The sequence below is a fragment of the Juglans microcarpa x Juglans regia genome, chromosome 6S (assembly GCF_004785595.1).
Source record: "Juglans microcarpa x Juglans regia isolate MS1-56 chromosome 6S, Jm3101_v1.0, whole genome shotgun sequence".
Lineage (NCBI taxonomy): Eukaryota > Viridiplantae > Streptophyta > Magnoliopsida > Fagales > Juglandaceae > Juglans > Juglans microcarpa x Juglans regia.
The window spans coordinates 4,079,859-4,105,916 of NC_054605.1; the positions used below are offsets into that span (position 1 = coordinate 4,079,859).

Below are 26,058 nucleotides of genomic sequence, written 5' to 3' on the forward strand. Positions count from 1 at the left end.
TATCCTCTAGCCTCCGCTAGCAGAAAGGCAACAACATTGACCTGAGAGCGTTACCATCTCGCCTGATCTTGTTGTCTCCCGACGATATCCCAGGAGACATTGCTCGATTTTTAAGTGCTCTTAATTAACCAGAGAAGCTCCACTAAGCCTCATTCTGATGTTATCCAAGATGCCTTTGAAAGATTTGAGCCTATCTTGACCCACCACAGATGGTAATCCTAAGTACTTTTCATAGGACATGGTTGTCTTCATACCAGCAATAGATAGGATGTATTCTTGAGTAGGTCTAGCTGTGTTCTTGCTAAAAATAATTGAGGTCTTCTCGAGGTTGAGCCTTCTCATAGGTTCTTAATAGGCTTATCAACCTACTCCACTCCACTGTTGTTGCCTTACAAAACAAGAGGCTATCATCTGCAAAGAAGAGATGAGAGACCCTTAACTGACCTCTTGCAACTGGAATCCAATGTAATAATCTATCTTCCTTAGCTTTGCATAGCAGATTGCTCAGAGCTTCCGCACACAATATGAAGAGGTAAGGTGACAATGGGTCACCTTGTCTTATGCCTTGAGTAGGGAGAAATTTTGTTTGAGGTTCACCATTCACAAGGAAGGCATAAGAAATAGTTTCAATGCACTTCATCACTAGTTCCACCCATTGATTGCAAAACCCCAATTTGTAAAGGACAGCTCTTAGAAAACTCCATTTCACTCTGTCATAGGCCTTGCTCATGTCTAATTTTAAAGCCCTGTAACCTTCTCTTCTTGCCAATTTACATTTCATAGTATGCAAAGCCTTAAAAGCCACAATTATATTATCAAATATTAGCCTATTGGGGACAAAAGCAGATTGAGAGGGTGAGATAATACAAGGGAGCACCTTCTTCAATCTATTAGCTATTACTTTAGAGATGAGTTTATAAAGTACATTATAGAGCCTGAATTTTGTCACTTTTGTAGGGGCTTTCTTCTTTGGGATGAGTGCAATGAATGTACTGTTAATGTCTCCCAGGCTGCCAATTGAGTTAAGAACATTCAACACAGCTTCACACACCTGGGGTCCCACGATTGGCCAGTGCTTTTGATAAAAGTTTGCAAGGAAACTGTCTAGTCTTGGTGAGCTTAGGCCATTCATGTGAAAGATAGCTTCTTCAACCTCTTGTTGGGAATAAGGTTTAGTTAGCATTTCATTATGTTTTACAGTCACTTGAGCCTCCAAGGATGCAATGCATTCTGTAGGTTTGTGGGGATTTCAGGAAGTGAACAATTCTGCAAAGTGAACTTGGAATAAATTACTAATTCCCTCTCTTGAGCTTATTTCTTGACCATGACTATCAACCAGTTTTTTAATGATGTTTGTTTTTCTCCTGTGTGATGCACACTGGTGAAAGTATTTCGTGTTTCTATCTCCCTCACTCAGCCATCTTTTCTTGGCCCTTTGCTTCCACTTGGTATTCTTAGCCTCAAGGATTCTGTCCAACCCTCTTTGCACCTGCTTTATCTCCTCAATTAATTGGCTTGTGTTCTTTTCCTGTAGTTTGGAGAGATGGGCCATTTACTTACTGATTTCTTGCTTTGAATTGCCAAAAGTCTGCTTGCTCCATTGTGACAGCTTTTGTTTACAGTCTTTAAGGCCCTCAGAAGTGAGTTGCATTTTCTTTCCAGCCAACTTGGGTATCCTCCAAGCTTCCTCCACCGTTTTAACACATTCATCCCTTAGAGACCAGCTAGCCTCAAATCTGAAAGGCTTTAGGTGTCTATTTGCAAGAGGTTGTTGTTGTTCCATAGTAATCCATATAGGATTGTGGTCTGAGTTAAGGGCAGGGAGAGTGAAAACTCTCGAGTCATTATATAGGTCTGACCAGGCAGTATTACAAAAGGCTCTATCAAGCCTTTCTTTAGTGAAGGCTCCCCCCTTGCGTACCATTGGACCAAGTAAATTTGCTTTTAGAGTAACCCATGTCACTGAGTCCACATCTGTTCACAGCTCCTCTAAAAGCCTCCATTTGATTATAAGGTCTCAGAGGCACTCCACATTTCTCCCCATAGCTCCATATCTCATTAAAATCACCTACACCCATCCTGTTGAGGCTGTTGGTGTCAAAGCTTGTAGCAGTTGAGAACCTTCTTGCCTCTTTGTTGTGTTTGGACTGCCATAGAACCCAGTTAGGTGCTAGGGGACACCCTCCTTCATTCCCTTAACTAACAGTGAGATACGGCATTGAGTATAGGACAATACTTCTGCCTTTACTCCTTTCCATAGGAATGCAAGGCCTCCACTAGAGAGCCCTTCGAGTTAACCACAAAACTATGCTCAAAGTTTAGTCTCCTTTTAACAGATTCCACCTTTAATCTTTTGCACTTTGTTTCCATTAAGAAAACAAAAGTTGGGGTCTTATTTTGCACCATGAGATGCAAATTATTCACTATCCGAGGGTTCCCAAACCCTCGTTAGTTCCAGCTTAAACAGCCCATTGCATAGGATGGGGCTATGCACCAGCCACCACCATATCATTTCTATTTGAAGAGTCATCAATCACCTCCTCATTTTTTGTTTTCTTAGTGACTTGTGTTGCTGCTTCATCAGTTGACTGAGCAACAACCCTCTTAGTGCCACTTAGACAGCATACACTACTTTCCCCTAGGCCTACTAACAGACTTTCAAAACTCTTATCCCTTGCTTTCCTCTTCCAACTAGCTTTCTTCTTAATTTTCTCCAGGGCTTGGACTTGGTCCGAGACAAAATGGGCCAAAGATGAGGCTTGGGCCCTCAGGTCACGGCTGCTCTTGAGGCCCAGGGTTAACTTTTGGTCCTTAGCTTTACAGGCTATGACTGGTGCATAACTAGGACAGTCTGACTTCTTCATGTCTTGCATAAGACAAGCCCCTACTACTTTAAAGGTCTCTTCAGACTTCTCCAAAATTGGCTCACTAACACTTTCCTCCATGACTGTCCCTCTTCATGGTGATGACAGACGCCTTCACCATATTTCTTTCTTGTATTTTCACTCTCCTTGACTGCTGGTGCTCGCATCCACACCCCATATTGCAACTTGCTACTGCCAAGAGAGCAGATAGAACATCCTTGTTGAGCATGCTTTATCACCTCACATTTAAAACAGAATTTATGCAAACACTCATACTTGACAGGAACCCAAGTCTTCATGCCTTCGAAGGTTAAAAACACACCTCTTTGGAGAACTTCTGAGATGTCCACTTCCACTCATATCCTCAAGAACTTCCCCAATCAATGCCCCCTGTCATCTGTCTAGATTGTTATTTACCCTTCCAATGCTTTCACCAATCTGGACTCCCACATCATGTGTCATGCTTGCAAAAGGCATGTTATCAGCCTGCACCCAGAACTCTTCTTTATGGAAAGGAACTTCATTGATGGATCTTGATGGACAACAAGGTGGACCAAGTCTTAAAGATATTTTGCAAGTTTCAGATAGGGCAATCACAAGATCGAGAGCTAAGAAGTGCAAGGAAGTAATGTAAGGATTGGTGCAATCCACTTGGGACGAGTCTAACAAGAACCGAATATTCAAGATGTGCTTGAGAGAAGGAGATCTAGTGATCATCGACGTGATACAAGCTATAGAAGAATGCAACATAAATTAGGGTCTATTATTATGTTTATGTGAATGAAGGCCTTGGACTTGTTTATTTTATTAAAGGGGCTTATTTTATTATTTATAGGAATTAGTCTAGAATAATTGGACTTGAGGATGCTTGGTCCACATATGTTTTATTTTGTTGAACTATGGTTTCAAGAAGTTACTTTAGTCGTAACACTATTCATTCAGGGGTATTTTCGGAAGAAAGAGCTTTATTTTGGCTAGAGTTTTAATTAGGTTTTGGTTTAAATACTCTTTATAGCCTCATTTTAATCAGTTTATGAAATTTGATGAATTTATTCATTGTGAATTGAGTTTATCTTCTCTTGTTTTTGAGTGAACTTTTGAACTTACCAAAGGCAAATCACAACCTTTGTGGCATTCCTCCTTATAATTGGTTCTTGAGACAGGTTCTTCAATGAGTCTAAATTTTCATATAATTTAGGTTCTTGAGACAGGTTCTTCAATGAGTCTAAATTTTCATATAATTTAGGTTCTTGAAACGAGTTCCTCATCGGGTCTAAATTTTCTATTGGCTTGATTTTGACTTTCTTGGGTGAGTTTTCAAATTGATTGTGGGTTCAAGGGATTCCATTCCTACGGGTTCATATTATTTGGTATTAAGAGCTCGGTTTCCAATCAGATCTGAATCTATCTTTTAATTATTGCATCTTTAAATTTAATTCTAGGGCTTCATTGTTCTAGGGTTGCAAAAAAAAAAAAAAAAAAGAACAAAAAAAGAAATAAAAGTTGGGCTACCAAAATTCTTAGGGTTTTTGGTTTGGTGGAAATTTGCATTACCTAGGGTTTCTTGCATCTCTAAGTTTGTCAATTGCTTAAAGTGTCGTTCCATTGATTCTCTTCTACTTCATTGTAAATCCTTGTGTTTGAATTCAATTGCTTGATTTTCACAATTGAATATTGTTGTTTGTGATTGAAATAGAGAAAAGAAGAAAAAAAAAAAAAGAAAGAAAGGAAAATAAAATAAAATAAAATAAAATTTGAAAAAAAAAATAGCATACTCAAAGGTTGCTACATAGTTACAACAAAGAGAAATAAAGAAATTTATTGATTGAGCCTTATCTTCGTAGAGGCTGAATACATCATTATAGTTAGTATCTTGTTTTATAATTACTCTTTCCTTTGTATAAATTTCTTGAATCTCGTGTCATTTTATTATTTTCTTGTTTCTTGAACCTAATTACTAGTTCGAATAAAACAAGATTGTATTGTCTTAATTTAGTTTAACTAGTTCTTAAAGAACTTGAGCAGGAAAACTCTTGAGGTAAAAGGTAAGAGAGTGTGAGACTATTATCGAGAAAAAGCCAATTAAGAGTGAAACACGAGTGGAGTGTCATTATTTGAGTATAAACACGTAAGGGAGTATGTGAGGTTTTTATCACAAACATTCTTTTTGTGCAGCACATTACGATGTCTCATAGTAGTGACTCTTCACCGAATGGGATGACAAATAACTCATTCTTTGTGCTGCAGGTCATGCAATAACAGTTTGAGCGGTTGAACTTGGTTTTGGGGGAAGTGAGGCATATGATGGATCATCAAGAAGCAGTGATTAGAAATCTCTGCAAAGTGGGAGAGATAGGAGGCGACGTGAGCCTAGTATTGAGAATGGGTATGAGAATTGAGAGTATGGTGAGGATGAGGAAGACCTAACATCTGAATTTGGATTGGGTAGACATAGAGGAGTTAGGCGTGAAAGAGGACTTAGGAAAAACCCATGGGGTCGAGATGGAGTAGATAGGAAACTTGAGAGCATCAAAATGAAACTACCATCATTCCAAGATAGAACTGACCCTGAAGTTTATTTAGAGTGAGAGAAAATAATAGAGTTGGTGTTTGATTGTCATAATTACTTTGAGGAGAAGAAGGTGAAGTTGGCAGTAATTGAGTTCACTGATTATACGATTATTTGGTGGTATTAATTAGTGACCAATAAGAAGAAGAATCTTGAGAGGCCTGTAGAAACATGGAGAGAGTTGAAAGCTATCATGAAGCGGGGATTTGTTCCTAGCCACTACTATAGAGACCTCTACCAAAAACTACAAAATCTTACACAGGGTTCTAGGAGTATAGAGAATTACCATAAGGAGATGGATTTGGCTATGATTCGGGCTAATGTAGTGGAGGATCAGGAGGCCACGATGGCTAGATTTTTAAGTGGGTTGAATAGGGAGATAGCCAATGTAGTTGAGTTGCAACATTATGTGGAGGTAGAGGACATGATGAACATGGCTATGAAGGTGGAGAGGCAACTAAAGAGAAAGGGTACATTAAGGTATACTTCGATTTCTAGCACTCCCTGGAAACTAAAGTGGGATAAAAATGATCAAGCTGTAACAAAGGGGAAGACCGAACCACCTAAGGGAAAAGATGAGGGAACTAGAACAAACCAAAGGTAGAATCACAACCTTCACGAAATAGAGTTATTAAATATTTTAAGTGTTTGGGTTCACGGCACATCGCATCTCAATGTCCAAATATGAGGGTGATGATTATGCGTGACAATGGAGAGGTGATGACTGAGAGTGGGGGTGATAGTGAGGAGATGCTCAGGTTGGTTGATACTAGTGATGATGATGGACAGGAGTACCCCGTGACAGAGGAATCTCTTGTTGCCAGACGTGCTCTCAATACACAAATCAAGGTGGATGATATGGAGCAGCAGAGAGAACATTTTCCATACTAGATGTAACATCAACAACAAGGTATGTAGTATAATCATTGATGGGGGCAGTTGTACTAATGTTGCTAGCACTTTTTTAATTGAGAAATTGAATTTACCTACCTTGAAATACTCTAGACCATACAAGTTGCAATGGTTGAATGATTGTGGGGATGTTAGGGTAAATAGGCAAGTGTTAGATTCTTTTTCAATTAAGAAATACATGGATAAAGTGCTTTTGTGATGTAGTGTCTATGTATGCTGGCCATATTTTGGTGGGAAGGCCGTGACAGTATGATAAGAAAGTGATTCATGATAGGTTCAAGAATAGGTATACTTTGGTAAAAGACAATAAGACCATTACTCTTATACCATTGACTCGAAGACAAGTGTATGAAGATCAAGTGAAATTGAAAAGAGAGAATGAGTTGAAAAACACTTGTGAGGCTGAGAGTTCAAAAAAAGAAGATGAAAAATAGAGTAAAAGAAAAAAAGAGAGTGAAAAGAAAAAAGAGTGTAAAAGAAAAAAAGAGGGTGAAAAGAGAAATGAGAGTGAAAAGAAAAGAGAGTGAAGAAAATGAGAGAAAAATAAAGAGAAAAGTGAGTTTTTATGCTAAGGCAAATTTTACTACCAACGAACTTGACAAACCATTGCTTAGTGTTGCTGTCTCTTTGTTACAGGGATATGAGGTCATGATTCCTAGTGGTGTGTTTAGTGGATTGCCACCTATTAGAGAGATAGAGCATTACATTGATTTTGTGCCGAGTGCGACAATTTCTACCCGACCTTTCTTTGACAAACATGAGTCATTGAAGTACATGAAAGGACAAGGTAAGTTGAATAGAATGCATGCCAGGTGGAGGAATTCATTGATACATATCCTCCTGTAATCAAATATACACAAAGTAAGGAAAATTTTGTGTTGATGCTTTAGCATGAATGTATGTCCTTGTCTTCATTTTAGATGCAAAATTATTAAGATTTGAATATGGTAAGAAATTGCATGCTAGTGATGATGACTTTGCTAGTGTGTATGGAGCTTGTGAGAAGGCATCATTCGGTAAGGGTTATAGACTAGATTTGTATTTGTTTAAAGAGAATAAACTTTGTGAGCCTACTAGTCTTATGCGTGAGATGCTAGTGCATGGATGTGGTTTGTTGGGTCATTATGGTGTAAAAAGGATTTTAAATGTGTTGTGTGACCATGGGTGGGAGTATTGCTTGCCATTCATTGAGTTTACATATAATTAGAGTGGTCATTTTGGTGCAAGGAAGACTTTAAATGTGTTTCATGAATGTTTGTGTGAGTATCATTTGCCATTCATTGACTTGTTGCATAAACGTTTGCAGGAGTATCACTTACCCTTATTAGAGTTTGCATATAATAGGACCATGTATACTACTATTTCTTATTCTTCTTTTGAAGTTGTTTATGGTTTTAATCCACTTACTCCTTTAGCTATGATGCTTTTGCTTGTTGATGACAGGAGTAACTTGGATGGACTTTTCCAAATTCTTGAAAAAATTAATGAAAATTCATACCAAGTGGATCTTCCAGGTAAGTATCATATTTTTGCTACTTTCAATGTTTCTGATATTTTTCCCTTTGATGCATGTGGAGATTCGAGGTCGAATCCTTTTAGGGAGAGGGGGAATGATAAACACCAAGGTGGACCAAGTCTTAAAGATCCTTTGCAAGTTTCAGAAGGGGCAATCACAAGATCGAGAGCTAAGAAGTGAAAAGAAGCAATGTAAGAATTGATGCAATCCACTTGGGACGAGTCTAGCAAGAACCGAATATTCAAGATGGGCTTGAAAGAAGGAGATCCAGTGATCATCCACGTGATACAAACTATGGAAGAGTGCAACATAAATTAGGGCCTATTATTATGTTTATATGATTGATGGCCTTGGACTTGTTTATTTCATTAAAGGGGCTTATTTTATTAATTATAGGAATTTTTTTTGAATAATTGGGCTTGAGGATGCTTGGCTCACATATTTTTTATTTTGTTGAACTAGGGTTTCAAGAAGTTACTGCAGCTGAGTTACTGTAGCTGCGGCACTATTCATTTAGGGATATTTTTGAAAGAAAGGGCTTTATTTTGGATAGAGTTCTAATTATGTTTTGGTTTAAATACTCTTTGTAGCCTCATTTTAATCGGTTTATGAAATTTGATGAATTTATTCATTATGAGTTGAGTTTATCTCCTCTTGTTCTTGAATGAACTTTTTGAACTTATCAAAGGCAAATCACAATCTTGTGGCATTCCTCTTTATAATTTAAGTTCTTGAGACAGGTTTTCCAATGGGTCTACATTTTCATATAATCTAGGTTCTTGAAACGAGTTCCTCAATGGGTCTAAATTTTCCATTGGCTTGATTTTGGCTTTTTTGGGTGAGTTTTCAAATTGATTGTAGGTTCAAGAGATTCCATTCCCACGGATTCATATCATATCTGTTACCTTCAAACACTTGAAGACACAACAACCATTTGTCAAAAGACCATAGTTTGCAATGTATAACATGCTAGAGATCCTTCTCTTGGTTAAACTCGATAAGATATTTGTTTGTTCCAACTTTTGAGAATTGAATCCAACTCTCACATATCCAAACTTTGGACATAGTAGTCTTGAAGGCTTCTCGATTAACTGGTCTTTCTGCTACGATCATGGCCAATAAATAGAACTTACCATGCTACATAGCTTTGGCAATGGAGTTGGTTGGCAAAATCACTACTCTTTTTTCCTTCTCAGTGAGACTAAGACCTTCCCACTATTTTGCTAAATCCTCCTCCATTGTAACATCGTCAAACCAGCTAAGCTAGTCTAAGGGACTCAACTCTTCCTAGAGAGAAAAAATCTCACCCAGTAGGAGAGGACATGAAAATCCGTTTGATAAACATGACATGTAGATACTTTCGGCCTGCATGCTTGTCTTTTTTGCATGACCCTACACTTAGTATCGTAAACTGGTTCTTTAAATTATAATAATATGCAAAGCTGATTCTTGGAAGCTTCTTTTTATGTAGCAGTTGTGATGATAATTAACTACATAGTATGTGCCATTCATCATGCCATGATGTCATGGTATATTATGATTTATCTTAGCCATATATGATATTTATACGTGAATCATGCATCTCATAATCAATGTTTATGTCATGGCAAGAATAATATAAGCCAAGAATAAGAATGATAAGATGTAAATGGGCATACAGATACATGATAACAATGCAATTATAGATGGATGTATAAGCCACACACCTGATAAGAGAATGAAAGTCAAATTTTCTAAATGATGAGCATAAGTATGAAAATTTCATGTTTTTAATAGTATTAAACATAAATCTTTTTTTAAGAAAACCTCATATTTCTTGAGTATACTTTTTGACCACTCAAGTCATCACCAGGCTTGGACAGAGGAATTTAATATTAATATTGATTCAGATTTAAGTTAGCCATTTATATTATTATTCTTCTAAATTGAAGTGCTGATTATGTTTTATTTTTAAGACTTGGTTTATATTTTTTCATAAAATAATGATATATTTTATTATTTTTTTTTAAGAAGAGGACGGTACCCTAATTTTATTAATTGTTCTCACTTATAGCGAAGGAATACCGTGGTAACATGCTGGACACTTGAGATTTACAAATATTCAATAAAACCATCTCATGCATCAAAACCAGTAAAATAAAAACCCCTATACAATAAACCATACAAATAAACCAAAAACCAATCTAAACATGCCTATTTTTTTTAAAACAGTTAAATTCTAATGCTTGGAAGACCAATCTCATCCAAGCGAATCATGGCTTTCATACGTGCAAGAAAATCTGCCAAACAATAGTTGATGCACAATGGTAAAATGAAGACCATTGAAAGCAAACATAAACTCATCCCAAAAATCCCATAGATACCAAGTCATGCACCTTTGATTTTTTAACCAACTAACCACAAATCTAGAATCACATTCGATCATAACATGTGAGAAACCCATCTCTTTGCAAACTCCAACCCCACTATTAAGGCTCATAGTTCTGCTTCATTGTTAGTACCATGCCCAAAATGAGTAGAAAAAGCATTTATAAAATTCCCTCCATGGTCTCGTAAAATACCCTCATCACCACAGTTACTGGATTACCACAATAGCTTCCATCCACATTTAGTTTGATCCATGCCCATATAGGTTTGTTCCAAAAAATGAGCCTCGGTCTTCTTTTTGGGTGATTAATAAAAAGCTCCTCGAGTGCTTTAAGAATGGCCTCATCATTGGAGGAAATAGACCATTTTTTAATCATAAGTTAAGAGAGTTTACACAGCCATACTTCCGCCGCCACCCACACTCCCATAGCTGATTCCTGCACCCCCACCATCCGAGCTTTGCATCTCCTTAGCTATAATCGCCAAGTGATGAGTGAAGGTAACATGCCAATTAAACTTCCACGATGACTTGATTTCTTTGTATAAGAAAACCACAACCTTACCGTCACCCACCATGTTGATCCCTCCAATCTAGGAACACCAATTGCAATTGAGGCCAAATCCCACACCTGAGACGCAATGTTTCCTGACCATAGCACGTGTTCCACCGACTCTTCTTCCCCTTCTAAACAACAATCACAGCATGATGCAATTGGAATGCCCAACGCTTGGACTCCGGCTAAATATGTCAAACAGGGCCATGTGGTGACTGCCGAACCCAGAAATACTGCTTCTGTTTCTGGAAAGATGTTCTTCGTGTGCTACCATATGTGGCTGACAATGTTTAAGTGAAAGTGAAAAATGGCGGCTCATCTTTCTGGTATGATAGGTGGCTGAAGAGTGGACCATTATGCAGTAATTCTGAGTTGAGAGGTGAGGGGCTCAAAATTAAAGATGTTTGGGTTGATGGATCCTAGGACGAAAATAAACATGTGGAGCTAGTTGGTCTGGAAAAGGCTGGGGAAATTATGCAAGAAATAGTTGCCGGCAATGAGGGAGAGAATATATTTTATTAATTATAAGTCTCTTACCTGGCTTCCATTACCAACGTCGCATGACATCCCTAGTCTACGGGAATGGGTGTTATACAAAGTGGCTTCAAGGAATCCAAAGAGATAAATCCAAACTGGTAATTATAGTTATCATTTAACTCTCAATATATGTTCCCATTATTATATTGCATGACGCATCGACGTTTATTGAAACACCAGATACCAATAAACTTTGGGAAGTGTCTCTCAAAGCTTGATCGTGTGGCACTTTATTCTGCAATTTTAAGATCGGATGCTGGCCATTTCTTACACATACGGAAATGGCTCGTAACAGCCATTTCTTACACATACAATACACAAGATGGATAGGAAATGGCTCGTAACAGCTGGTTTCACAATCCATTGATTTAAACAGCGCTTGCAAGAGGATAATCTGGCTGATTTTCCGGCATAGCGTCCTGGAAAGCTGGTATTTTATTGTATTCCTCGTTCAACCTTGATAAAAGAGGGAATTGAGTCTGCAGAATAAAATTTGAAAAATAGAACTGTCAGAAGATACAGATATACAAAAATATCCAACGCCAAAATTCCAGCTGGTAAATTAAGAAGTAGGACCATCTCAAGACCAGAAGCAAGATTGAACCAGGCAGAAGAACAATATACAAAGTTGGTAATAAAACAAAATGCAAATAACGCTAATATATGCAATGAAAACATAAAAGAACTTGGAAACATTTTACTTTTCTTTTGAGTGGCTTTTTCACGAGGAAGAGAATAATGTTACAAGTAAAATAAAATGGGGAGACTAAAGGAATCAACCAAAGCTACTTGTTTTAGAATTAAATACCAATTGGCTGACTTCCTATCGCCTGTTTCTAAGGTTAAAATGGTGGAAAGGATGGATTATTTACTTATTTTTGGAAGATAGGTATTCCATTTATTGCGATAAAATTATCCTTGAGTGCAGATTAGGAAATGTTTGAGGCCAGCATGTGGAGAGCTAAACTGAATGTGAATGGTAGTCGTAGCAATCCGAGTTTGTGTGGAGATGGTGGAGTGATAACAGATAAAAGGGGGAATTTTGTTGCAGACTTTTCGGCTCATTATGGGGTTGGCTGGGTTTAACACAATGGCAGAAGTGCAGGCTATATATGCGATGGCTGACAGTTGTGTTTAAAACTGTAACTATGGATGGTTGAGCTTGGATCTGATTCTCAAGTAGTTGTAAATTCGTTAAATGGAAAAGAGAACTATGAACTGGAATAACAAAAAAAAAAAAAAAAAAAATTGTGAACTAGAATTATATGGATGGAAGTTTGGGATGATTTAATGAAGCTGAAGTAGAGATTGTGTCGAATAAAGAATAGATAAATTTACAGGAGATTCCAAAAGATTTTGCCTCTTAACCATCCTGGTTTTGCAAAAGCTTGTGATCTCTCGGGTTTTGCAATGTGGTTTTTACTAACAACTTAAGTGAGTAGTAAAATGAGCTTTTGCTTTGTCAAACCAAAAAAAAGTAAGGCCATGACAAATCATCTTTAGAGATAAATCAAAAATAATTGCACGAATGTAACCAACACATGAATTATAGAACAAGCACTACCATGTCAACATTGAACCGTTTAATTGATCCATGCATCTGAGGCGCTAGAAACAGATCTGCCTGCAATATAATTGAAATATCCCAATCCATGAGCTAATTCACACTTGCTCTTGCTCTGTGGTATATATATTAGGAACTATGAAGTGAATTTTCCAGCATATTGTGTAAGGTGCAACTAAGACGTGGTGAATAATGTCGGCATTAGTTCATAGGCATATATGCCAAAAGCCTAGTGCTTAGAATTGAGTCAGGTACCTTCCTGTCTCACAATGCACGGTTTTGAAGAAAAGAAACAATGCTCAGATTGTTGTCCTAAAAATTGACGAATGTATAGAAATGTTGTGTTCTGCTGCTGGAAAGGTAGCAGATGGTCTTAATACTTAGGTCTCGTTTGGTTATAAGGGTGAGATGAGATGAGATGAAATAAAAGTTGAAAGTTGAATAAAATATTGTTAGAATATTATTTTTGTTTTAAGATTTGAAAAAAGTTGAATTGTTTATTATATTTTGTATGAAAGTTTGGGAAAGTTGTAATGATTATATGAGATGAGATGAGATGGTTTGGTTTGTGTAACCAAACCAGGCCTTGGAGTTGTATAACTATTACAAACCAGCAAACCAAAATCACTTTTTGGTTCTAGAAGATAGAGCAAATTCAGGATGGTTGACAACTTTATTAGCAAAGAAGCCCCCAACAAATATTGGACTTTTGGAAGTAAATTGAAAATCTTAGAGAAATGCATGTTTCTTACTCTTTCTCTGTGCAATAAGAGTTTATGATTGTGAGCTGTATGTAAGGAACCTAGCAAATTGAATGTACCATTGGCAACCCAAAGCCCATCCCTCCAGCCACCAGCACAAAAAAATAGAAACAGGCATTTTTATCTTAATGGCTATTATACATTAGTAGAACGTTCCAAAACCCTGAGTCTACAAATTACATTAACACAGTACAGCCTACACTATATGCAACCATACTGGCATGCAAACAGATGGAGCAGAAAGCCAAACCAGGAAAACTTCATCTCCAGTTGCATATCTTCCTGCATGGCCCTTTAGTAACTTTTCAAGTGCTGAAACAAGAGGAGATGATAATAAAATATGTCATTCAGGAGCAGAAATTAACTGTACATAAAAACTTCATTTATGATGGGCATTGCCAAGGGAGGAAACCAGCACTTTAGGAAGATATAATTCAAGAAAATAAAATTATACATTCAGCCTTTATTTCTTCACATTCATGAATCTTTTAGAAGTTTTGACAAAAAAAATTGAGACATGGTTTTTTGTGAAAGTGGGTGGAAAAATGAGAAATTGTTTGGATAAAAAATTTTTGAGATGTCTTTTTATTAGAGTTTGTGAAAGAAGGTAGGTAAATTTGAGAAGTTGTTTTGATAAGATTTTTGTGATACATGTTTCTTTGGGTTTTTCTGAAAGTTCTTTTTTGGCTTTTGAGTTTATTTTCAAAGAAATCTAGGCCAATGATTCAATGTTTTTTTTTTTTTTTTTTGAGAAATAGAAATTTTTAATTTAAAAGATGTTTAGATTGAAATTGAAATAAAAAAATGAAAAATTTTGGAAAAATGATGCAACCAAACATCGCCTTAGTATATATTATTTCCAATGTATAGAGAGTTTTACTAGTATGAAGCTACATTATTTTTTTTATTTTAACTGGCACCAGGTGACAGAACAAAATCCCAACTAATCCTGACTAATTCCAGGGGTGCACAGGCTCTCGATAAAGAGATTCCCACAAGTTCACCTCAGGTAATTTAATGGAAAGTTCCCGCAAGCTACATTATCTACTACCCTATTAGATTATTATTCGTATAAAAATACATCATCCAATCTCCAATTGTATTATAATTATATGATAATTAAACAATATATTTAATTAAGTTAGTAATTTTTATTCAAAATTAATTGCCTTTCAATTTTCAAAATGCATTTCTTTTGGTTCTATAAACTTGCATCATTTTTTACTGCAGTCACTAAGGAATTTTAATGAGAGAAAATTGAACATGAGAATGAGTTTTTGAGACATGACTAACCTCAGTACTTGATAATATTGCTGGAAAAAAATGGGTTCACAATGGACGGACTTCTCAGCTTGTTTTCTTGATTTTTTCGTAGTAAATTGATTATAATGAATCTAAAATATTTTATATCTTTAAAATTTTAAACAAAATTAGAAAATTTCAGAATAAAACAGTCATAAACAATTATATATAAAATCTTGAACTAGTTCCACACATTGCAAGGATGTGCCACTAGTTTCAAATCAAGTCTATTGACAATAGACCTTGTTGATGCTGTTGATCTTGTGGAATGCTGACCATGGTGATACTTTGGAACATATACTGATAATCAAAATCAAATTTAAATGTCAATTGGCATATTTCCTGAATTGCAACACTATTATCAGATATCAATATCTTGCTCAAATTCTGCACACACTTTATCAATATAAAGGCGTGAAAGAATGGTCTTGTCATCACAGCTTATTGTGATCATAATGCTTGGACTATCATCCATGGCTGAAACCATTACCATGTTCAACAACTCTAGTTCCATAACTTGAAGGAACCCAGCCTCCAGATAAGCAAGATCGACATGGTAGAATATATTTTTTTTTTTAATTGTTTGCTATCTTTTGTATGTAAGGTGTACAGAGAGGTTAATCAAATTGCTGTTTTTTTTTTCTTTGCAATATCACGTGCTAGAGGATCCAGACAGGAATTCTTTTGCGTACAGAATGTTCCTAAGAAGTTTAGAGAGCGCTTGGTAGTGGATAAGGCTGGTTTACAAGTCTTGAGGTGTAAATGATTTTTCCTGTATAGTGATGAAGAACTGTATATTCTTTTGTGTCGTTTTCTCTAGTTACATACTGAGTTTTAGCTCCCACCCTAAGTGAGCTGTGAAAAGATAAAAGCTCATGTCTTGGGCAAGAAATAAATTTCTGCTTTCATGGGTCAGAGTGACATCTCAAATTTAAATTCAAGGTATCATGTATAAATAGGTATTCGAAACTTGCAATCTTTCAACACTTGGCAAATGGCTATAGAGATACCACAGTGAACCGGCGCCCCCAGGGGGGGGGGGGTGGTAATCTTTCATCGAACTGAAGTGCGGTGAGGCATGGGGAGGTTGGTGTTCGAATGAGGTGAGTGGGCCTTATGGATTGTGCCTATGGAAGCACATAAGAAGAGATTGGGACACAAATTCAAGAAATATCCAATTTAAGGTAGGTGATGGATCCAAAATTAAATTTTGGCACAATGTATGGTGTGCTGATGGGGACTCAAGGAAACTTATACACAATTTTATGGTATAGCAAGCATGAAAGAAGCCTCAATTGGGAACCTCTTAATCCTAGCCAATGGTACTCCCCAATGGAATATTACATCCCTTAGAGATGTACAAAATTGGGAAATTGACACTTTTTCAGAGTTTTATGACCTCGAGTACTCTACCTAAGGGTGGCAATATGTGATACAACCTGTGAACCCAATACGAATACGATACGAAATTAGTAGGCTTGGGTCGGGTTTCAAGTCAAAACGGATTGACTTATTAAGACACGATTAATAAACGAATCAATAACGAGTTAACTCGCTTAACCCAAAATCAACCCGTAATAACCCGTTTAAATTTTATTTCAAAATTACAATTTTACTATTGTTGAGTTGTAGTATTGTATTTCAAGTAACAGATTATAAGTTCTCTGTACGAAGCCCTAACCCATGTGTGTACAGTGAGTTGAGAGAAACCCTAACCCTCCTTTCCCGCTGCCCCCCCATGCACCATCAATCGGAGAGGGACACCGTAGTCACAGACGAGGCCGATGGGCCCCGACGTCCTCGCTAAGGGCCGTCGACATTGGTTTCCTCACCGGCGAACTCTTTCTGTGTTCTTCCTTGCCAGCATCGGTCGTCGTGCACTTTGAATCCATCACAGATCTGATCGACTGACCCAGACAACTCCGTTGTGGGGTCTCCGACATCGGTCCTTCTCCGGTGATTGGGATTTTTCTGCTATTCTTCCGTTACCTCCTCTGGCAAACTGTGAGCTGAGCCTTTCCACTAGCCATTGCTACAAACTTTCGACGGACTCCAGCGACCACTTTGTGGGCCTCCGACGTCAATTCCTCCAACGACTGGTAGTTTTCTCCGTTAACTCAAGGATTTTTTGCAAGAAATCCGTTAACTCAGGGCCCCTTTCAAATCTGTGTTTTTTTTTTTTTTTTTTTACCTTAAGAGGATGAAGCGAGAACAATAGGGAGCAGTGGGAACAGATTTGCAGTGGGTTTTTGACAATGACAACGAAGCGCAATGCAGTTTCGTCCTAGTTGGAAGGTGAGAGGTGGTTGAAAGTTGAATAAAAAACATTCATTTTTAAGAAAGAGGGAGGAAATATCTTTCGTATTTTTTAACGTAGCAAAAGGATAGCTAAGTTCATGTATCTAGGGGGGACGACAGCTTTGTGGGTGGCTAAGGGAATTGAGGATTGTTAAGAACTTAAATGCCATGAAGGTTTCTTCATAGAGCTAAGGATGGGTAATGGAGATTTTAGCATTCAACATCATGTTAATGCAAGGGGCAGTTTTCTGCAGCTCTCAGAATTTCGAAATGGAAGGAGGAAATGTTTGTTGGTGATTCTGGGGGGCGCAAATGGCATTGGATGGAAAGGTTTTCTGCAGTCCATTCTAAGTGTCACTGAATCCAAAGCCACTACTAGAAGTGGGGAGTTTGTTGATGGAAAAACAATGGGAAGGCCTTCCTCAATCATAGGTCTTCGTACGCAAAGGTGTTGAGGCCACTGGCGGTTATTCAAGCCGAGATCAGCTCAGCGGTAGAAAGAAAGGGCAATGCACTTGTAGGAGACAAAAGACCTAAGGTGACATTGGAAGAGTTGGAGGGAGTCTTGTGGGATGTCAAATCTCAATTGAAGGGAGTTATGGATTATGTAAGAGATCTAATGATTAAAGTGGATAAGGGGTTGTACGTACAAGTGTGCTAGCAAGTGTGCCAGATAGTGTGCAGGCAAAGGGTGTGTCAACGATAGGGTCGTTGGACGCTGCCATCTTTGTTCATGCCAGTGTCACTATGCCTTCTGAGGGAGCTGTAGGGTCTCAAGCACCAGTTGCAAATGAAGTTGGTCCTTTTGTCCAGGGTTCATTTGTAGTTGAAGACGGGGGTCCCTCCAAGGTCTCGAGTATTTTGGAAGAAACAGTCGAGCCTCTTTTAGAAGATGTAAACGGGGAAACAGAAGGTAGTGCTTCCCCTCTTGAGGAAGCAGTAGGGTCAAACAAAATGGCACAACAAGGATCGTCGAAGGGTGGAGCAAATACACACAATGTTGATGGAGGGGAGGAATCTGTAATGGTAACAGATGGAGGGGACAACAACCATTTAGATGTCGAGCAACCATTTGGCGGGAAGGAAATTATCGATTTGTCATTGGTGCCTCATGTGGGGAAGGTTTAGAATTGTCGTTGGTGCCTCGTGTGGGGAAGGTTTAGAGTCGGGAGTGCAGCTGGGTACTGTGGCTGGGGATAATGTTGTTCCCCTGGTTTCTCTTTCTCCGATTAACGATATAGCGGGTTCAACATCGGATTGGATTCTGAATAAAGATAGTAGGTTTCTACAAACCCTGGGACTTTCATATGGAGAACGGGGAGAATATGAAGACCAATTTAAAACACTACTCACTGCAATCGACGCGAGCCACGCGCTTGAAACCAAATCTAAGTTTAAGAAAAGCAGGGAGTTAAAGAATCTTTCATGGGCAATTAACAACGATGCTAAGGGAGGTAGCTCAAGTCGAGGGAAGGCTAAAGGGGGGCTTTGTGATGTTCGGGTTGAGGATTAATTTTACGGAATCTAGGGGATAGGGTTAGGGAGGTGTAATGATAGTTTTCCAATTCGGTTTGGTGTATTTTGGGTAGGTTTTCATGGACTTTTAGGTCATTATGGGCTTTCTTGTATGGGCTAGGTGTGTTTCTTGTATACGTCCAGTGTACTTGGTTACTCCTATTGATATATATATAATATTATTACTTATAAAAAAAAAGTACTGTATCTCTCAATATGTTATTTTTTTATTGTTAGAATTGTAATTCTTGACCTATGCTCATATTTGTTATTGTAGAGTTTGTAATATTGGTTTTATTATAGGTTAAAATTTGAAAAATATAGATATTTTTTTTGTTAAAAGGTAGTCATATAATTTTGTTTAGATATTGTGGCTACTAATAAATATAAATTTTAACTTTTATGTAAAATGATGTTAACCAGGTCAAATGGGTTATGCATTTACATGAAATGGGTTGAAATAAGTCGTGTCGTTAACCTATTTATAATTAATTATTAAAAGGGTCAAAATGAGTGACGACACAACCTGTTATTTAAATGGGTCGGGTTATGGTTAAAAAGTTTGGCACGTTTAGCTAAACGGGTCGGGTTTACATATATAGTTGAATACCCATGACTTAACACACACGACTGGCAAACACGAATTGCCACCCCAAGCTCCACCTGTTTGTTGGAGTGAGTCGAAGACAAGATTTTTGTGTTCCCCTCTAAGAAAGGGAAGTTTCTTTCTACCAAGCCATGACAATGCACAATACAAATCCATTCCCATGGAATAGTATTTGGAAGACAAAGGCCCTAAAGGCAACATTTTTTATATGGACGGCTTCCTTGGGGAAGATGCTCACACTAGACAACTTAAGCAAACGTTGAAGTATAGTCATGAATTGGTGTTATACATGCAAAAAGAGCGGAGAGTTTGTCGACCATCTACTATTTCATTGTGAGATTGCCATGACATTGTGAAATGAAGTCTTTGCTCAGACGGGATTAGCTTGGGTGACACTGAGAAGGGTAATTGACCTCCTAGCTTCTTAGAGAGGCACTCGGGAAACTCTCAAATTGCACCAATATAAAGGATGGTTTCAAAATGTTTATGGTGGTGTATTTGGAGGGAGAGGAATGCAAGAAGTTTTAAGATTAAGAGCTATCAATGGATGAGCTTAGAAATTTCCTTTTCAATACTTTACTCCATTGGTCGATTGTAATTGATTTTCATGGCATGACTTTTTATGTATTTCTTGTATCACTAAACTAGCACACTTACATGTTGCTCTTGTATATGTCCCATATACTAGGGCTTTGCCTATTCTTATGATCAATAAAGTCTTGTTTAACAATAAAACAATGCATTAATAGGTATTTCCTTAATCTTATATCTATCTCTAACTCTCCTCTGCCTCTCTCTTTGAGGTTTCAGGGAAGTAGGAAGAAGAATTAGGTTCAATGGCAGCCTAATGAAAACTTACCTGCAAAGCCTTTTGTAATATGATGCTTAGCCCAGGAAAGGTCCTCACCAGGACCAACTTTCTCCTCAATGTATTTCTGCAAATGGGAAAAGCAACAGCACAAAAATATTGTAACACTCTATGCTCCAACAATCTCAGGAAAATACCACTATAAATTTAACAAATAAATGCATAGCCACAAAATTCATAGTTGGATACGTACCAGTGTAGCTAAATTTTGAAAAGGCTGTATGCTTGAGGAAACAATATTGGCAGCCTATATATCAGGTGACAAAGGCAGCCCATCAGTGTATGAATCAGAAAAGTAATTCCAAAGACATCAGAATATTAAGAATAATATATATGACAAAAAAAAAAAAAATGTGCCCAATTACATCACTGGAGAGGGATTTATATCTATAGTCTGATATTTATTATCTACCATGTTAAAAAGTAAGAAACGGCATTCCATCACGAAGATCCAACTATGTGAAGATGTGTCAATTATGTATTCGGGAACCCATACACATGAAAATCTACTTAAGACTAATCATACTAGACATGATATCCTCGTCAAGTTGTACCCAGGTTTGATAGTATATGCTGTCCATATGCTTTGTTAATATAAAATAGAGAGCAGGTATCCGCATGAGTTCATCAAGTGAGACGGATAGGGAAGGAAACAGTCAGGATTTCAATTTTGTGATCCAGCAGCAGCTCTAGAGATCGTTTTAGGTGCAATCACATGTATTAACTACGTGGAAGATCAGGTTTATGATCCTATCAAAAGATCATTCAGTCAGTAACCAAATTGAGGCATACACGTACTTCATAGATCCTCTTTGTTTTAGGTGCACACCCCAATGTTTTGAATACCATACCGGAGACCGTTTCGGTCGAGGCATTGAAATGAGACATTTTGGTACCGGTACCGTTTCAGAATAGTCTATATATGAGTAAATTATATATAAATATATATATAAATTATAAATAGTCTGGTCTAAATTGGGGGTCAAAAAATGAGCTTGCAATTTGAAGAAATAAAAAAAAGAAAAGAAAAGTAAAGGCCGAAATATCGGCCGGTACGGGCCGAAACGGCCAAAATTCTGACTGGTACGAAACTACCCTTCTTTGTACCGGCTACACTATAGAAACAAAATATTTCAGCCATACCGGCCAGTACGGTACGAAATTTAAAACATTGGCACACCCGCCAAGTCTATGCCTCAATAGCATGCCTGTACTTGATAGATCCTCTTTGGTGGGAGTATTAAGTTTTTAGATCTGAAAGCAAAAAACCTAGAGCTCTTTTTTGTTTTTATTAGTGCTCTTATACATTGAAAATCTGCTAAATGACTTTTTTCTCAGTAAGCTCAGGTGAAAAGCTGAAAAATATAATCTAACAAATAGGACCAATAAAAGCATCTGGCTGTCAATGATAAAATGTATGTCCAAGGTTTTTCCATAAATCTTTACAAACTTAAAGCACTGTTAAGTGTCCACAGCCAACCCATAAGGTGTTTCCTATCTGAAGGTTCTGCACCAATTCCCCATTTCACATGGGTGACAATCTTATCATACAGGACAGGTGTAGCCTTCAGCTTAGTGAGCATAGATATAATAGGGGGATGCCAAAGAAAGCATTCTTTATTATTTCGAAAAAGAAGTAAATAGGAGCAAAAAAGGACATCGCCATTTTGTTTCCGAAATGTCTCAAAAGAGTTGCTATTCCCAGGCAATTGAAACTCTCGAGTATCTCTCGTAGAGAAGATTTAAATTTTAACTACTGATTTTAACATTACTATTTTTTCCTTTTTTTTTGTTCCAGATAACGCCATGGGCCATGAATGCGATCTCCAACATGCCCCATTCATTGAGACATAAGCTTTTCTTCATCCATTTGTCAATACTCTTTCATTTATGATTTAAAACACTTACCAACTTTCTATGAAATTTATGTGTGGTGCTATGAAACCCACTTCTAGCACCTTTCTTATTCATGACATGATTATAAGTCCCTAGGAATCGCCTGTGCACCCCCGGGATTAGTCGGGGAAGTTGTTCTCAGGCACCCGGTGCCAATAAAAAATAAATCTATGAATCACTATTAAATGTGAGGACCCAAGTCACTTCAGGTAAAAGGTATTCAGAATTGTTATTTACAACCAATATTGTAACATACGGGCCAAATTTAGGGCTTCAAATTAGTATTATTATTTTTTATTTAGTTATTTTATTAAATATACTATCAGATAAAGTAAAATAGTGATTCCTTCCCTATCAAAGTCTTCGTAAAGTCATCCATTAGGTTCCATATTTAAATAGGTTCCTAGTTTGAAACTAAACTCCAAACTCAAACTCTTCAAAATCCTCTCAGTATTCGTATCCTCGTAGGAATAATTTCCTAAGTGAAGCCAACTTCAAACACTAGCATATCTCCTAAGGACTCACACCACTCCCCTCCCCATCATCTATAAAATCTCATGAAGCCCTCTGAATTAAACACACAAAAATACCTGGAGGAAGAACTCACTTTTGCATAAGCTTGATACTCTACCCAGCCACCGCCGACCACCCTAGGACGTCGGAGCACCACCCACGGTGCAAGAAACTGCTGGTCATCCTAGTCCCGTTGCACCCACTCCCTCAGGTAAGCCACTGCTGTCGCACTCACCCTTCCTCCCTCTCGGTGATTTAAGTTTTCAATTCCATCTCTCTCTAAAACTCCTCTCTCTCACTCTCTCGGTGTCACACCACCATAGGGACCTCCCAGCCACCAAGAGCCGCCGTCGTCTCACCCTCCTTCTCTTGGTGAGCATCGCACAACCACTCCCCTTATTCTTAAGTCCAGTCCCTCTGTTACGCGATGAGAGCCTTTCCCCCGTAAGCCTATATTTTCATTTATATCCAGTCTTCCCAAAACACCCATGCCCATTAGAATATTTCCCCAAAATACCCTTAAAACCTTTGATGCTTACAGGCTTCCGTAAATCCTCTTGAAGAAACCTTGTTCTTTTAAAGTGGACTGTTTTCCCCTATTGGCCTTGGGCCTTCCTATATTTTAATACAAGTATTAAGTTATTTTTTTAAAGGATATGTTATGGGTTTTGAATAATATTAATATGTAGTAATCTTTAATTGAATATGTATTAAATCTATGGTATGATTGTAAGTAATTAGAACGCTAGACACGTTCACTAAGGAATTAGTAATATCTAGTACCTCGTATAGGTAGCATGCTACAAAGTGGGAATCAGGAAGCAGCGCTAAGAGGTAAATAGTATGATCATATAAATGCATGCGTACTATGAATATTATTGTTATGTATGAAAATATGATGTGCTTATGATGGTTATCTACGCTAAGCTAAAAGACAAGTCAAGGTTAGATTCCTTTCACGATCTTTGATGAAATATGAGATTATGCTTGAATGAATGAGTTTGTTGTTCGATGGATTGAATGTTACTAAAATCACATGGAAGTCATGAGATGTTCAAGTAGTAATTTAAGTCAAGTATAGCCAGATTATGCATGCCATGCTCATGTAATACTTAGATTATGTATACCATGTTCATGTAGTACTTGGATCATGTATGCCATGTTCATGTAGTACTTAGATCATGTATGCCATGGAATGTCATAAAATGTTCAGATCATGTTATGCTATGCCATGTACAAGAAAATGCCATGTTATGCTATGCCATGTACAAGAATATGTCATGTTATGTTATGTCATGAACAAGAGTATGTCATGTTAGAAAAGTTCATGAAACCTAATAAAGTCTCATTCATTAAGAAAGATAAGAAGTTTTAAGGTAACACAGACCCAAGCGTGTTCATCACAAGTTATGCTAAAACGGTGCCATGGACTCAAGTGTTAAGTGAAACATGGACTCAAGAGTGTTTCACTCCATATCACTTTTTAACAATAGCATTTAATGTAAGATGTAGAGCTCGGGGAGCATGGGATGATCTTAGATTTTTCATCGTATAAAGAATTATACTTCACACTATTGAAATCTATTAGTTTGAGCACAAGGAATTTGATAAAAAAAAATATGTGATAACACAAAATATGCTGATAAAAATTATTATCAACAAACAAGATGCAATATTACCTGGTAATTGATGCCTATTTTCTGAAGATCTTGAGGCAACAATGGATGCTGAGGATATTTCTCTTCTAAATACTGTAAACATAACAAATTACAACAAGAATAGTTGGAGGAAAGATGTAAACGTGCAGACAGAAGGTAAAGAAATTGTGAAATCCTGGTAATGATATACCATTATGATGGCGAAAGAGTCGGAAACTATGATTTCCCCATCCACGAGCACTGGCACGTAGCCAATAGGATTGAGCTCTGTAAACTCTATACAGCGAAAGAGAGAATGATTTCAAGTGCGTTATTCTCTTTTTCTTATTCTTTCGTTATGATAAACATTGAAATTATAGAATACGTGCAGAGCAATAGCGCTCACGCTGACGATTGACAAAATAGAATACATGCATAAGATTTGGATCCTAGAAGAACAAAAAGAGAAGCCAAAATCACCTGGACTGAATTGCTCTCCCTTCAACAAGTCAACTGCTTTATACTCGTATTTCAACCCTTCAATTTATTATGTAAATTGAAACAAAAAATGGATAAATAAGAGTTCATATGATCAAGAAACTATTAGAATTAGGTTGGGAAGCAAAGTTCATTCATTACCTTTCAAATTGAGGGCAGTACGGACACGGTAGGAGCAAGAGCTCCTATGGTACGAATACAGTTTCAGTTGATTCTTATCACCACTTCCACTCGCCTGATCAAAACCGAAACTAGAGCTCATTTTCTCGCTCTTCTCTCGAAAGGGTTACAAACACGCAAAATAACTACAGAAAGTGAAAAAAAAAAAAAAAAAAAGACACATAGATTTTGATGGCGCATACCATCATCACCCAATCGATGTAGCTGAGAAGTCCGATCGATCGATCAACGGCTGAATCTTGAAAAGTCAGACTTGGTTTCGCCCAAATAGCACAACAGAACCGGCCTTGACTCACCGTGACTGGTGTCGGTGAGGATTAAGCGGTTGGAAAACACTATTCCCACAGAAAATATTCACCGAAATTTTTTTAATTTTTTTACTTATAGTATTTTTAAATGAATATGTGATTTTTTTTTTTTTTTTTAAAAATATTTAAATAGTTTAAAAAAATAGTGAAAGAAAATATAAAAAATATTAAAAAAAGATTTGTAGTGTTTGGTACAAGATTTCAGTAGAAATCCTTTGTGGACGTAGGAATGTCCTAAGCGGTTACATATAGGGCTGTGCAGAAAATGTTTAGATCTGATCCGTCTGTGAGACCCTTTTCCATCCGACTCGAGAAAAGGGGTTGAAGTTACTTGCGGGTTGAACCCGCTGAAACCGACTACACCGTTCTAACTCCTCACTCCTTTGCAAGTCTGCATGTCCCATTAAAAAACAGAGCAAAACAAAAGATGAACTCCCTGTCAACAACGTAAGCCCCCAGAAAATCATAAAAAAAAAAAAAAAAAAAACCCCTATGATCAGTTCAAGACCCACTACATAATTACAAAGTCGAATTCAAGTGATTTTTTGCCTCTGGATTGCATGCAGCTAAATAAATGCCGTCACAAGTGGTCGAAATTTAATCCATAGAGATCTCGTTGTTGGTAGCGGTATTTATCTGCGAGAGAAACTTGTTGATCTTGTTCTTGTTGTCTTCGTCGTCTCCGTCTCTGTCTCTGTCATTATCTTTGACTTCGTTGAACACAGGCTTAGTAGCAGTAGATTGGAAACCTAGAGGTTGAGGAGGCATGGGCTTCGAGGTTTCAGAGAGTAC

At 37.5% G+C, this 26,058-nt stretch overlaps 1 protein-coding gene across 4 annotated transcripts; it reads right to left on the bottom strand.

Moving 5' to 3' along the window:
- Positions 1-11,404: 11,404 nt before the first annotated feature.
- LOC121236719 (glutathione S-transferase zeta class-like) lies at positions 11,405-25,312 on the bottom strand. Of its 4 annotated transcripts, XR_005934793.1 has the most exons (11): positions 25,141-25,312; positions 24,920-25,013; positions 24,761-24,817; positions 24,492-24,577; positions 24,323-24,394; positions 20,428-20,481; positions 20,226-20,301; positions 13,895-13,956; positions 12,884-12,943; positions 11,619-11,798; positions 11,405-11,583 (listed from the first exon to the last, which is right to left on the bottom strand). XR_005934793.1 is itself a non-coding variant. In XM_041133148.1 (10 exons), exons 1-10 carry the CDS (start codon positions 25,144-25,146, stop codon positions 11,688-11,690), a joined length of 678 nt encoding a protein of 225 aa, XP_040989082.1. In that variant the 5' UTR covers positions 25,147-25,312; the 3' UTR covers positions 11,405-11,687. The 4 variants fall into 4 exon arrangements, 2 of the variants coding, with proteins under 2 accessions (XP_040989082.1, XP_040989083.1); XR_005934794.1 differs by lacking the exon at positions 12,884-12,943 and having other exon boundaries at positions 25,141-25,302; XM_041133148.1 differs by having other exon boundaries at positions 11,405-11,798.
- Between the last annotated feature and the right edge of the window lie 746 nt (positions 25,313-26,058).

Coding starts and splice junctions, on each gene's coding strand:
- LOC121236719 (XM_041133148.1), bottom strand. Junction 24,395..24,491: donor ACTCTTTCGCCATCATAATG/GTATATCATTAC, acceptor TTATGTTTACAG/TATTTAGAAGAGAAATATCC. Junction 12,944..13,894: donor CTGGAGATGAAGTTTTCCTG/GTTTGGCTTTCT, acceptor ATTATATTGCAG/GCAGATCTGTTTCTAGCGCC.